Here is a 12538-nt window from a genome sequence, read left to right as displayed (position 1 = left end):
AGGGGCGAGCCGGGGGCCGCCGCGGCGTCCCCAGAGCGCAGGGCTGCTGCGAGCGTCGCACCAGAGCAGGGAAGGCAGCGTGGCAGCTTTCCCGCACCTGGCAGGCCCTTTCCGCTCTTGCACGTGTAGATCGGGTTTTACGCACTGCCACGTATGTTGCTGCTTGAGTCGTTCTTCTGCCTGCACGCACAGTGTTCACAAAATACCGTGTGATTTTTCTGCTCTGCCCCATCTGGGTGTTGACAGTCTTCTGTGGTCTCTAATCAGTAGTTTTCTATCCTGTCTCTAGGGACTGGCTGTCTGGTAAAAGCAGTGGAGACGGCGGCCGAGCGTGAGGCATTTATTGTAGGCAAGCCCAACCGGTACATGTTCGATTGCGTGGCCAGCGAGTTCAACATCGATCCTGCTCGTACCATCATGGTGGGAGATCGCCTGGACACCGATATCCTCATGGGAAACAACTGCGGCCTCACGACGCTGCTCACTCTCACAGGAGTCACCACACTGGAAGAAGTGAAAGGTCACCAGGAGAGTGACTGTCCTGCCAGGCAAAGCCTGGTTCCTGATTACTACGTTGATAGTATAGCTGACCTTCTTCCAGCACTGGGGGATTAAAATAGCAAAACCCTTACAGCCTTCAAAGCGGTACCCTGAGGAGGGCCCTAATTAATCACCTTGTGACAGTAACGTGCTCAGTATACCACCAGAAATTGGCCACCCTTAGCTTTTTAAACTTCCCTTTCTGTATGATTTCTGTTTACATCTTGGTCTTCTAAAATGCACTTTGAAATGAAGAGGGCATTATGGTGTCACTCAAGTCTTGTTGGTTTGGGACTTTTTTATTATTATAAGTAATACATATATCTAAATACATGCGATACTAGGTGTTTCTGTCTTCTAGACTGAGTTGAGGAAACAGCAGARTGATCTGAGGAGATGAACCCAACAATTTGCAGTATGTTCTCTTATGGACAGACTGTAACTCAGTCTTGTTTATTCAGGGAAATAATTCTTTGAGTGTGTAGTTACTCAGTGGCTGTGTTTGGAAATGCTTGCAGTGGCTGATGTAGCTAGAATTTGACCTTAGATTGGTTTTTCAGGCTGAGTCTCATTCTAGCAGTGCAGCCCRTTGCAAGTGTGACTTCAGGTCAAAGAAACTGAAATCTGTCTCCTTTATTTGACCATAAAAATTGCACTTGTGATGCAGATTAGGATGATTTCTCATGCAAAATGCAAATGGTATCTTCTGTATACTGTATTTGTCCAGGTATTGGATGTATATGTAAAGTACACATACCTGCAAGAACTATCCTGATCCTAAATATATATCAGAATATATTTAAAATATGAACCTAAGTATAATATATGATAATATATCTTGCTTCCCAAAAGGGAGGATAAGAGGAATGTACTTCACTCATCACTATAGGTTTGATTCTTGTAAGCTTTTGCATTTGGTAATGTAGAAAGTATGTAATCACATAGGACGATCCTGCACTAATACTGCTTCCCCCAAATAACTGGATTGATTAGACATGAAGTTCTAAATTTTATTATGCTTCCCTGCTGGCTCAGCATCAAAATAATTGCTTACCTTGGCTTTATTTGTAGAATATGAATTAGGACTCAGTCTACAACAGATGAATATAATTCACAATGCTATTGTTCACCAAAGTAAACCTGTATTGGTTAAGTGTGATAACAGCACAGTGCTTCCTTTGAATACCTGCTTGTAATATCTTCCTTGTGTCTAATGTCRGGCCCTGGCAACTGTTGCTTGTCTGGAAAGAGTGCCTGCTCAGGTGGTTGTTTTATTTTCATCTTTAGATACGTTTTGAGCGATACGCAGCTCAGGCTACAGGATAGTGGGGGGGGGGTTGTTTTTTTCTTTTTAGTTGGCTGAATTGAAGGCCACAGTTCAAAATTTTTGTATCACAGAATTAAGTGGAAAATGAAATATGCAAATACTGTGTTACTCCATAGATTCCACTACTGGCAGTTTAAACTTAAATGCTGAACTTCCCTCATCGCCAGCTGTTTAGCTGTATAGCTCTAGCAGCGTATTTGATACCATTTCCTTCCACTCAAATACTAGAAATAAGTAAATTTGCCACCTTGTTTGTACAGCAATAACTATGCCATTCATAATGTCTTTCAGTGTTACTGGAATACTCTCTGGATCTTATAAAAGACTCTTCATTTGTAACTCGGAGTTGTGTAAGGAAGCATGAATAACATCTTTCCTGTTTGTGTCTCCACCGAGAAGGCTTACGAAAGTCACAGGGAAATGCTTATCAGGTAGAACTTCTGCGTTCCCTAAGTTACATAGAAATAGACGTAGTGGATTCACTGCGGTTAGGGCTAACTTAGCAATGCATTCTCTGATTCACTTCCTAGTTTTGGTGCTTATGATTTAAAAATAAGTAACGTAGTAACTCCAGGTGAGGTGGTCAGCCTTGCTGAAGCGGCGCACTATCCTGTCTGAGAACTGTTCACTGTACAAGGGAACCATTACCTCGATTCACTGTTCCCCACATATACTGAAATGTGTTGGTGAAGGTGTCAATTGTGCTTCAGAAGTTTCTGTATCAACTTTCCAATGGTTTTTGATCCTCTACTTGAATTCACATTAAACTTAGAAACCTACTTTCCTCTTGCATTCTTCTTGTTTTGTAGTCTCTTCTGCCTATGTAACAGTACTTTGTTAAAATTGTAGGAGTTAAGGATATGGCTTCAGTCTTCATCATCTTTACTCTTAACACGCAATTTTACCCAAAAAAAGGGGGGGGGATATATTTTGGGTGTCTACAATGGTTCTGAGCTCTTAGCACTGAGCTGGTAGCTCAAGGTCATGTTTTTGCAGTGCTTTCTCCTTACAAATGCTTTTACAAATAACCTTTTATAGATGGTTTCRCTTAATTTTTGTGCCTTAGAATAAGGATGGTGCAAACTTCATGGAGTAAGAAAGTGTCTGCTGTGTGTCCATTTAGAAATCTCTAGGGGGAYGATATTCTGTATTTTACAGCTGCTTTTCCAAGTTTCTTGGGCTAGGCCTCGCTGCAGCAGAAATCAGCTGGTAGACTGCAGTGGAGGGGACTGCTCTGTGCTCCTCTGTAATCTCTGGCTTTGCAGAAGTAGATCTGGTGGTTGGGCTGTTTCAACACTTCCGTTTCTTCAGAGCGGCAGCTGTGGTGTGCTGCAGTCTCATGTTTTCCTTTTAATTATATTAAAAAAGAGTGATGGTTGACTCTCTTGGGCCATAGCATTCAATTAGGCCCATTAGCATTCAACTTGTCAATAGAATCCAGGTAGTCCCAATACATTGAAATCACAACTTAGTCACAAGGTACTAGAACAAGATTGTGATTTTTACAATTAAATAGATTGCCTTTGACTTACAGACCGAAGTGTACAAGAGGCCAAGTGGGGAGAGAAGGGGAGCGCTAGTGCTTCGGCAGCGTGAAGCTCTAGGATGAGCTGCCGCCTTGGTTGAATTTGATCCGTCTTGGGCCGTGCTCTTTTGGAAAATGTCCAAACGCTAAATCTTTCCTGGACAGACAGTATGTGAAGGAATTCTGTTGAACTGTGGCTTGCCTCTCTTGGGCTGTTTGGCTGGCTGGCAGGTCTCCATAATACAAAGCTCTCACGGGGGCTTCCAGACTAGATAGGATAATTTTAAGGTCTGACTACCTGGGAAATGTGTTCCCTTTGGGGTAATGCTCGTCACTGGAAATGTGTGCGGGTTGGAGTGTAACTGGTGTTGTGGCGATGACTTTGCATCACAAACTCTYTTCTGGGATCTGAACGAAGCGAGAGCTGGAGGTGGAACATGAGCTCGTCTGTACAGGCAAGACTTACAATGCGCTAGTCTGCAGGATAAACAGTTGGCTTCAGCCCACAGAGCTCTGACAGCACAAAGTTCATGTTGAAATGCAGAAATAACTGATGACAAGGGCAGGCTGCCACTTCTTCCCTATTCATTTTATCTTTTAATGAGACTTATCCAGTCCCACTGTAAGCATGTGCCAGCAGGGCAGGCATACACAAAGACTTTGATTGTATTCTACCTCAATACCTCCAGCTGGCTCAGAAGGTAAGCAGGAAGAGTGTTTTTATACCAATGACAGCATCTCTCTACAACATTGGGTTTTAGCCCTCCCTTTCTTTCTCCTCTCCCAGGTCGCAGCTCTAAGGTTTCACCTTCTGTGCAGGTCTGAGTTGAGGAGCACCTGACTGGAGGTTTCTGTGACCATAAGGGACACGTATTAAGGTGTTTCCCAGCTGCGTGCTTCGGCTTCCCAGGCACGTCTGGAGTTGAAGATCATGCGCAGCCTGTGCGTTGTCAGGAGGCAGAGCCGCGGGAGCGAGGTCCTGCTCTGAAGTGGAGGATGGAGGGTATCAACAGCACCAGCAGTATCGTTTCTTCCGTAAGTACCCCTGGGCCCCCAGTGATCGCAGAGTTCTCGCTCTGCGYTCGCTTGGTAACTATTCCTCTTTTTAAGGGGTGAGCACTGCAGTTCCCGTGGATCCTGGTAAGATTTTGTTCACCACCTCTCCAGGGCCCACCACCAACTTCAGCAATCCACAGTTCAGCTCCTGCTAAGGCAGCTGAGTCTCTCACCTGTTTTTTCCTGTAAGTGTCTATACTTACATGGCACCAAACGATTGTAGAAAAAAGCAGGTTGCCTGGGCAGAGCAGTCAAATTAGACATGCGAAAGAATCACAGCCTAAGTGCTGCAACGCCACTAGCGATGTGTGTGCACATGCAAAGTGCTCCACAGGCCTCCAGAAACCTGCCAAGACACGGGACTTGCTGGATTTGTTTATTTTTATTTCCTGTTTCCCAACTGAGGCAATTTCAGTGTTGAAAATCTAGCAATTATTGTAATGCTTTGGTTCTGTTGCATTTGAATTGGTAAGATTTCAGCTATACTACAGTTTTAGGTTTTTTAATACTCACTGCTTTTTTGGTGGAATATATTTAGAACTTGCACATTACCAAAAAATGGAAAGAAAAGAAAAAGAACTGACCAGTAGGTTTGCAGAGCTTGTTTATTGTTTGACTGTAGCAAATCTAACCACCCGAAACTATTAGACTCCTCTACAAGCTTTAGAGGATTGAGAAACAGACTTCCCTCCTCCCTTTTTTTTGTGTGTGGGCTTACTGTTATGATTATGGAAAGTGCTGCCTTTCTGCTTTGTAGAAATKATTTTACGTGCCAATAAATTACATTAAATTGTTTCAGTATAAGAATTAAACTGATTTTTATATCATGCTACTAGAAGCATCAACATGATGCCAAGCTTATTTTACTTCAAATAACAGCTTGTTTTGCATTAAGCAACAACTTTATCCAGAAAATAAAATATAAGTAAATATATGGAAGGACAATGAAGTAGATAAGATTGCCCCACACAGGATTGCTTCAAATGCTGATGATTGTTTTGGAAATTTCTACTATAAATTCTTTTGATGATTAAAGTGTAACAGCAGCCCCCATTTATGAAAAGCTTCTTGTTTTGGCCTTTCCTCAAAGGTTTTGTGATGTCTGCGTGTTTCCTCATCTACATGAGGAAAATGGTCAGCTGGAAGAGTGCTTTTCGCTGGGATGTCAGAACTGAAACTCCAGTCACTGTGCCRTAAAAACGATGTTATTCCAGGATTGTTACTGAGTTGTGGCAGTTCTGTGGGTCCATTTSTGTATTCAGACATCCCCAGCAGTTTGCGTATAGTCCTGAGAGTGCCCAAATGATTTCCTTTATAAATAAGGCATGTGTTTTATAGCACAAGGATAAACCGCRGAAGAGTCAATTTTAACTCCTGTTCTTTCCTTATTCTGCCTTGGCTCCCAGGACAGGAGGTTCCCAGCACAGTTCAAAAATCTGTCCAGGACATTCTGGATCATCTTGTCCATTGCCTTGTTTTTTGCAGTTGTTGGCATCAGCGTTGCGGGGATTCTCAGCTTGTCCCAGAGCTCTGCCCAGGTAAGGGACCCGGACCTAGGCAGGGACAGACCCTCGTGGTCGGACGCCCTTGCCCGGAGGGAGGAAGGGGCTGAGACGGGGGCTGGATGCGGCCCCCTCTCCCGCTCGCTCAGGCGCGCGGGCCGTCTGCTGCGACCGGAGCTGCAGAAACTCCCCCGAGGCGCCAGGCAGCGGCTGCTGCATCGCCCCCCAGCACGTCTGCCAGAAACCAGAGCTTAAATTAGAGCAACTTCAGTGCGTCGTTAGYGCTACAGGCATGAGCTGCCGTTTTGCTAAGCAGGCAAATTCCCATGCGTCGCTGGAGCGAGGGGGGAAGCGAGCAGCTGCGGAGCAGCAAGCGGCGGCTGCCTGGGAAAGCTGGTTCAAGCTCCCTTCGGTGCACAGAGCCCCGGAGCTCTGCGAGCCCCTTCGCTAGCCAGCACCTGGGCTGCGTGCAGGGCGCTGCCTGCAGCGCGAGGACCCCGGTGCTAAATGCAGCATCTAAATGCTTTTTATTCTGGGCGCGTTGGTCCTTTCTCCTTCCCAGCTGCAGTTCGAGCTGGGGCAGCCGGGGCTGCCCCAAACCCGTCCTCCTTCAGTCGGAGCTTGCTTTCTCCCTGGCTGTATAAGTCGGGCAAGCGGCACGGGCCGGCGAAGCGTCCGGGAGGGGAGACGCGCGCGGAGCCCGGGCGGCTGTCGGCTGGTGCCGCCCTCGCTCTGCGCTCAGGTCGCGYGGTCGGCGTCGCAGGGGCAGCAAGGCTCCCCGAGGAACCAGTCAGCCTTCGTGGATGGGTCCGGGAGCGCCGTGACTTACTACGTAACCTCGCGGAGCAACCGCACCTCCGCTGTGCTGTACGACAGCGAGAACGTAAGCGCCTTGGGGCAGCTGGGCATCTCGCCCGCACCGCGGGGAGGGCGGGCAGCCCGCGGAAGCAAGCGGAGCCCAAACCGGGCTGCTGGGGTTTGAGCACGAAGCGTGGGCCGGGACCGGCTCTGAGCTGGGAGCAGCCACRACGGTCGCTGCTTTGTTAGAGGAAAATAGCACAGGAGGAAAAGAGATGCCCATGTTTGAGCTGGCTGTTGATGGGGGACGATCTGTCCTGCAGGGCTACGTGTGCTACAAACCCGCGGAGCAGCATGCGTGCTACCTGCGGAGGATGGACTCCTGGGACCTGCAGAACCTCCGGATGGCTCTCAACGCGTCTGAGCAAGGAGTGAGCAACTGCTGCGACCATCCCCGGGGCAGCTGGGTGGAAGGGGAGGAGGGGTCAGGTCCTGCAGCAAGCCCYGGCTGTCTGAAAGCCCTTTTTGGGGTGGACCTGTTCATGCAACAGGAGATCCTCAGGCCGCAGCCTGGCAGGGTGCCAGGACGCTGCCTCTCCCACCGAGGCGGACCAGGGGCTGCAGAGCGTCTCGGGAGGAGGTAACGGGGCCGCTCCTTGCAGGTCGACCAGCCGCCGCTTCGGAATAACCAAACCAAGTACTACCGAGAGTTCCTGGGCGTTTCGGCACGGAAACCGGTGGATCCGAAAAGCTTGGGGGAGGCTGTCCAAAACCTGTGCGAAGAGACCCCCATCTTCTGGGCCAGGCGAGGGGAGGGTAAGTCACGGGCATCTCGGTCCTGTCCGGTTTGCCCGACGCAGCCTGCTCGCGCTGCAGACCRCGACGCGCGGCAGCCCCCCGCCGCCCTCCTCCTCGCCGCAAGCAGCCCGCGGGGCGCCCGTCCTGTTTCGTGCCAGCTCTCGCCCAGAGAAGGGCCGTGCCCTGGGGCTGCGCGCTCACTTGGCTCTCTAGGGAGTTACCCGCAGGACAGCGAAAGGCTTCCTCTCACCGTGTTTCTGTCCTTGCCCGTTTGGCAGATCCAGGGAGGCAGCGACTGATCTACCTTTGCATTGACATATGCTTCCCAAGCAACGTTTGTGTCTCTATCTGCTTCTATTACCTCCCCGAGTAAGTCCTGCGGCCACGGGTGCCCCCTCGTCGCTCCGCATACTTGAACYGACTCCTGAAACACCTGATTTCAACAAGGAAGGTAACATCTATGACATCCCCGAAGCACCTCCCGCCCTTTCATACGGCAGTTCGAGAGAATTTAGGAAAACAACAGAGCTCTGTTCAGCTTCGTCGGTAYAGACATTTTATTTGCAGCTGCGCTCCAGGGCTGCATCTCACGTGTAGCTATCAGTAGATCTAGRCACAGACGGATCGTGGGGAGTAGCTAGTGTTTTATGGCCACGTGCCCTGTTCAACACAAGGTTATCACTTGGCCAGGGCTATTAATTTTGTCAGAGCGCTGTTCTCGAAGCAAGTCTGTGAAATACACTTTGAATAAAGGGATTGCAAAACGAGAACAGCCGCCCTTCCTCTCTCTGTTCAGCCCRTTCCACCGTTTAGAAAGGCTGATGGTTTTTTCAGTTTGGGGTACACGAACGTCACAAAGCTGCCCGCAGCAGTGCCACAGGAGAGCCTCCAGCTATCTGCCCCCAGCCACCCTCCCAGGCCCGTTCCCTGCTGTCCAAGTGGGTCGTTCAAGGTCAAACGCGTTTCGGTTACGATCTGCTCAGAGCCAAAGCCTGGTCTTGTTCCAGGCAGATGCAGCTGCTTCCGCCATCTCCGTCRGAGGAGGGGATGGTTGCAGGTGTCTGTCGGGCTCCTGAGGGTGCTTGTCATCCCAGGACAGGGGAAAACGAGCCGAGGCCCTTTCTTTCTTGCACACAGTCGTTAACCCAACACGCTGTCGTTGAAAGCAAGGCAGACAACTGCTTTCTGGTGGCCGCTGTATTCCCTCTTGATCTCTCCTGTCTCCACGCACCAAAGTCTGGCCAGGTTATCCGAGGAAGCTGGAACACAAAGTGAAAACAGGAGCAGTGGGACAGGTTACAACATTCTTTCAAACATTTTTGTTTTTAACTGCAAGAAAGACTGTCCTCTTGCTTCACTCAACACAGTTATTAGAGCTGTTGATGGCAGACAAGGAGCCATACCCAGCAAGGAGCTTAGTGCGTTTCCGTACGTGGGGTTTTAAGCATTCTGCAGAAAACACTGTGGTGGTAGGTACAACATGGATGTTTTGAAAGCACTATCATGCTGCAAACACTGCAAGCAGCATTGCTACCAGGTGAAATAAACAGCACACACGAGGGTCATCGCTCCAATTTAAACAGGAGGCAACAGACGTCCTGTTATGGTACAAGCAAAGGGAGCTGGTATAACGGAGGGGGTTTCTTGCCTCATCTGCGCAGGGGCGCTAGGGGTTGGTGAGGAAGCAGCRTGCCCCGCCAGGCAAATCACAAATCCCGCGCTAGTGCACAGCCCTCCTGCCAGGGCTCCTGGAGTAGTCCACATCGACTCGCTGGCAACGGCGGCTGCAGAGCCAGTGCCTTACCTGTGACGATGTACTGGGAGTCCCCAGAGAAGGCGCAGTCCCACATCCAGCCACGAGAGGTTTCCCCGGGGTTATTGCTTTTAATGCTCAGTTCTGTCATCAGAGAGAAGTTTGAAGTCCTCCATATCTTGCACGTTTGATCTGCAGAACATGTAGCCAAGAGCCTGCAAGGGAGAGATGCACACGAGTAACCTTGTTATTCATTCTGCATGCCTAAAAGCCTCTCGTTAATGCGGGCCTGGAACGGTAATGAACTGGAGACCTGCATCCTTCGTAATCAGATTTCTTTGCCCCTGTATCATCTGCTTTATGAAATTCATATCATCTGCTTTTTGAAATTCAAGTTAAACAGATTTGGTGAATGAGTACGCCAGGTTCATCACCTTGCTCTCAGAGCTCAGCAGACCGATCCCAGCTGCGAATGCAACTCACGGCTGCAAAACCTGCTAAGGCTTCGCAGAGCACTTCTGGGATGCCAGTGCGAGCACCCCCTGTCCCGCTCGCTGGGGGGGAGCTGCAGAGCCAACGCGCGCCTGCAGCGGGGGCCCAGAACGGACCTGCTGCTGGCCACGGAGGCGAGCGAGCGGCTGGCAGTCACTCACGTGGAATCGGGGCTGAACTTGCACTGCAGGGCGTAGCGGTTGTGCGCGGGGATCTTGGTCTTGGGGATCAGCTGGGTCACCTCCTCTCCGATGCCGCCYGTCAGATTCCAGACGTAACAATTTCCCTGCCAGGAGACAGGAGCTGCCGTCAGAGCGGGATGCGCCTGCCTGCAGGGGGGTTCCCTGTTCCAGCCCGCAGAACYGCAACGCAGCGCAAGCTGCACGTGAAGCTGGTACGTGGAAACCTGCTGCCTCTGCCCCACGAGGCGCGTGCCAGCAGCTGCTGCAGCACCGGGACGTCCCACGGGCCACGCTTGAGGCCACCTGAACTTACCGAGCTGTTGACGGCYGCCATGTAACTGGCGTCAGGGTCAATGTGAACCGAATTCACGGAAACTTCAGGCTCCGGGATCAGTTGCTCRTTGTGGTCCGTCTTCAGGTCCCAGATGTGAATAGCACCGCTCTGATCACCCACGATTAGCTCTGCCTGCAAGAAACGGACAACCTCGTCTCCCGAGGAGCAGCCCCACGAGCAGGCGCCGAGGTGCACAAAGCACCCCTAAACTTAGGCAGGACGCGAAGGCGCCGAGGGGAGCCGAGTTCTGGCTTCAAGCCCTGGGGCCTTGCCCAACGACTGCCCAGCGCAGGGGCACCGCAGAGCTCCGGCTCTCCAGACAGACGCCAGCCGGCTGATCGCCCCCGCGCTCTGCAAAGAGGCTGCTGCCTTCTCAGCGGCATTGGCCGATTTTACGAACCACGGCACGGCCAGCTGCCGCCGGATCTCCAGAACAGCGGTCCGGCTACGACGCCAAACGCCATTCACCGAAGCCAAGCGACTTGCACGGCTCCTGCGGAGCGGGCACTGAGGTGCAAGCTGGCCAGCGAGCGGCAGAAGCGCGCAGGGAGCTGAAAAGCGCATACAGGGCAGAAACGGCTCCTGGGTGCCTCGGTCGCCAGCCCCCTCCTAGCACGGCTACGGCAGCCGCAGTATCCCCGAGGCCTCGACAAGCCTCTCCAGCCTCGGGCAGTCGGGGTCGCTCCGCAGCAGAGAAGTGCAAGGAGTGACGGAGCTCCGGGCACCGCCGCCGCCGGCCCGACCAGCGCTGCTCTGCTCCCAGACCGGCGTTTCCCTGGCTGCTCAGCRGCACTTTAGCTAGCGAGGACTCGCACGCTACACCCGTGCACGACGGCAGTATTTTGTTTCAATCTAACGCATCCCCGCAGCAGTGGCCCTGCGGGAGGAGCGACGTGACGGGCGTCTCGGGGGTGATCAGGCCGCRGCTCGCTTTCCCCTGGCTACAGCGCTAGCTTCAGCGCTTCCCAGCCCGCCTCGCGCTGCTGGTTCCTCTCCGACAACGTCTCCTCCGTTATACGGGACAGGCCCGCTCGAGTGCCCCTTTCCACGGGACCGGAGGCCAAGCTCGGCCATTAATTTAAGCAACAGCTACAGGTAATTAGCACAAGCCCGCTGGCAGGAAACGAGCCCCGCAGGCGGGTTCCCCTGGAAGGGCCAGGAAGCCCTCGTGCAAACCACGTTCGTACAGAGAAAAAAATCCGTGCAGCAGCTGCCAGCGTAAAACGTCTGAGCACCTCAGCTCCGCCGGCCGGAGGAGCAGAGCCCACCGAACCCGCCCGGATGGCGCTTACCTGGTTGGGGTGCAGGCAGACGCAGTTAATGGGAGCGTTCACTTGGAAGATGCGCTGGCACTGGAGGTTACGGGACCTGCGGCAGAAAAGGGCCGCGGGAAGGTACAGAACGGGCGAAGCCCCGGGGGGCGGGCGGGCGGGCGGAGGCGGCGGTACCTGAGGTCCCAAATCCTCGCCATGCAGTCCTCCCCGCCGGTGTACATCCAGCGGCCGTCCTCGTGGAAGCCCACCGAGGTGATGTTCTTGCTGACGCCGTCGTAGTTGATCACCGGGTTGGGGTTGTTGGAGTTGAGGTCGTACATCCGGATGTGCTGGTAGCCTGCGGCCGCCGAGAGGGAGCGGAGGGTGAACGGACCCAGCGGGGCCGGGAGACGTCCCGCCGGAGCCGCTCCCCCGCCCGGGCTCACCGGCGGCGGCGATCATGCTGCGGTCCGGCGTGATCTCCAGCGCGTTCACCTGCTGCGGGGGCCCGTTAAGGTACGTAAGCAGCTGCGGTTTTTCCCGGGAAACCCCAAAASGCGGGACGCGCCAGCGGGCGCAAAGGATACGGAGTCCTGGTGCTGCACGGTGCGGGTGCAGATGCCGCTGTGCGCCTGCCAGAAGCGCACGGTGTGGTCGTAGCCGGCGGTGGCGAGGATCACGGGGTCGCTGCCCACCGTGCCCTGCGCGGCGTTCATGGTCCTGCGGGGGCGTGGGCTCAGCGCGGGCGCGCGCCCGCTGCTCCCCCCTCCCCGGCTGCACCCCGCGGGCACGCTCGCACCCTCCCTGTGCACGAGCGCGTGCTGAGCCGTGCGCTAACGCCCTGCGTGCCCGTGTCCCCCCACCCACTCCGCGAGCCGCACGCTAGCGTCCTGCACGCACCCCCATCCCAGCCGGGCACACGCGCGTGGAGCCGCGCCCCGACGCCCCGTGCAGTAGTGCCCGCTCGTGGACTGCAGT

The 12538-nt window shown here is 53.0% G+C and overlaps 2 protein-coding genes across 3 annotated transcripts; one reads left to right on the top strand and one right to left on the bottom strand.

Moving 5' to 3' along the window:
* The first annotated feature begins 76 nt into the window (after positions 1-76).
* Positions 77-8316, top strand: BRICD5 (BRICHOS domain containing 5). 2 transcript variants are annotated; one of them, XM_085312912.1, is made up of 7 exons: positions 77-2298; positions 4303-4427; positions 5855-5986; positions 6513-6833; positions 7072-7179; positions 7411-7564; positions 7825-8316. In XM_085312912.1, exons 2-7 carry the CDS (start codon positions 4389-4391, stop codon positions 7917-7919), a joined length of 849 nt encoding a protein of 282 aa, XP_085169038.1. In that variant the 5' UTR covers positions 77-2298; positions 4303-4388; the 3' UTR covers positions 7920-8316. The 2 variants fall into 2 exon arrangements, with proteins under 2 accessions (XP_085169038.1, XP_085169039.1); XM_085312913.1 differs by having other exon boundaries at positions 79-2298; positions 6714-6833.
* MLST8 (MTOR associated protein MLST8) lies at positions 8086-12321 on the bottom strand. Its single transcript, XM_085312911.1, has 8 exons — positions 12148-12321; positions 12007-12058; positions 11756-11918; positions 11600-11675; positions 10287-10439; positions 9953-10077; positions 9351-9514; positions 8086-8805 (listed from the first exon to the last, which is right to left on the bottom strand). Exons 1-8 carry the CDS (start codon positions 12274-12276, stop codon positions 8687-8689), a joined length of 981 nt encoding a protein of 326 aa, XP_085169037.1. The 5' UTR covers positions 12277-12321; the 3' UTR covers positions 8086-8686.
* Positions 12322-12538: the final 217 nt, after the last annotated feature.

The sequence above is a fragment of the Rhea americana genome, unplaced genomic scaffold, assembly GCF_003343005.1.
Source record: "Rhea americana isolate MKP2758 unplaced genomic scaffold, rheAme1 scaffold_370, whole genome shotgun sequence".
NCBI classification, from domain to species: Eukaryota; Metazoa; Chordata; class Aves; order Rheiformes; family Rheidae; genus Rhea; species Rhea americana.
The sequence above is the reverse complement of the archived record's forward strand: the minus strand, read 5'-3'. Positions and strand labels throughout refer to the sequence as shown.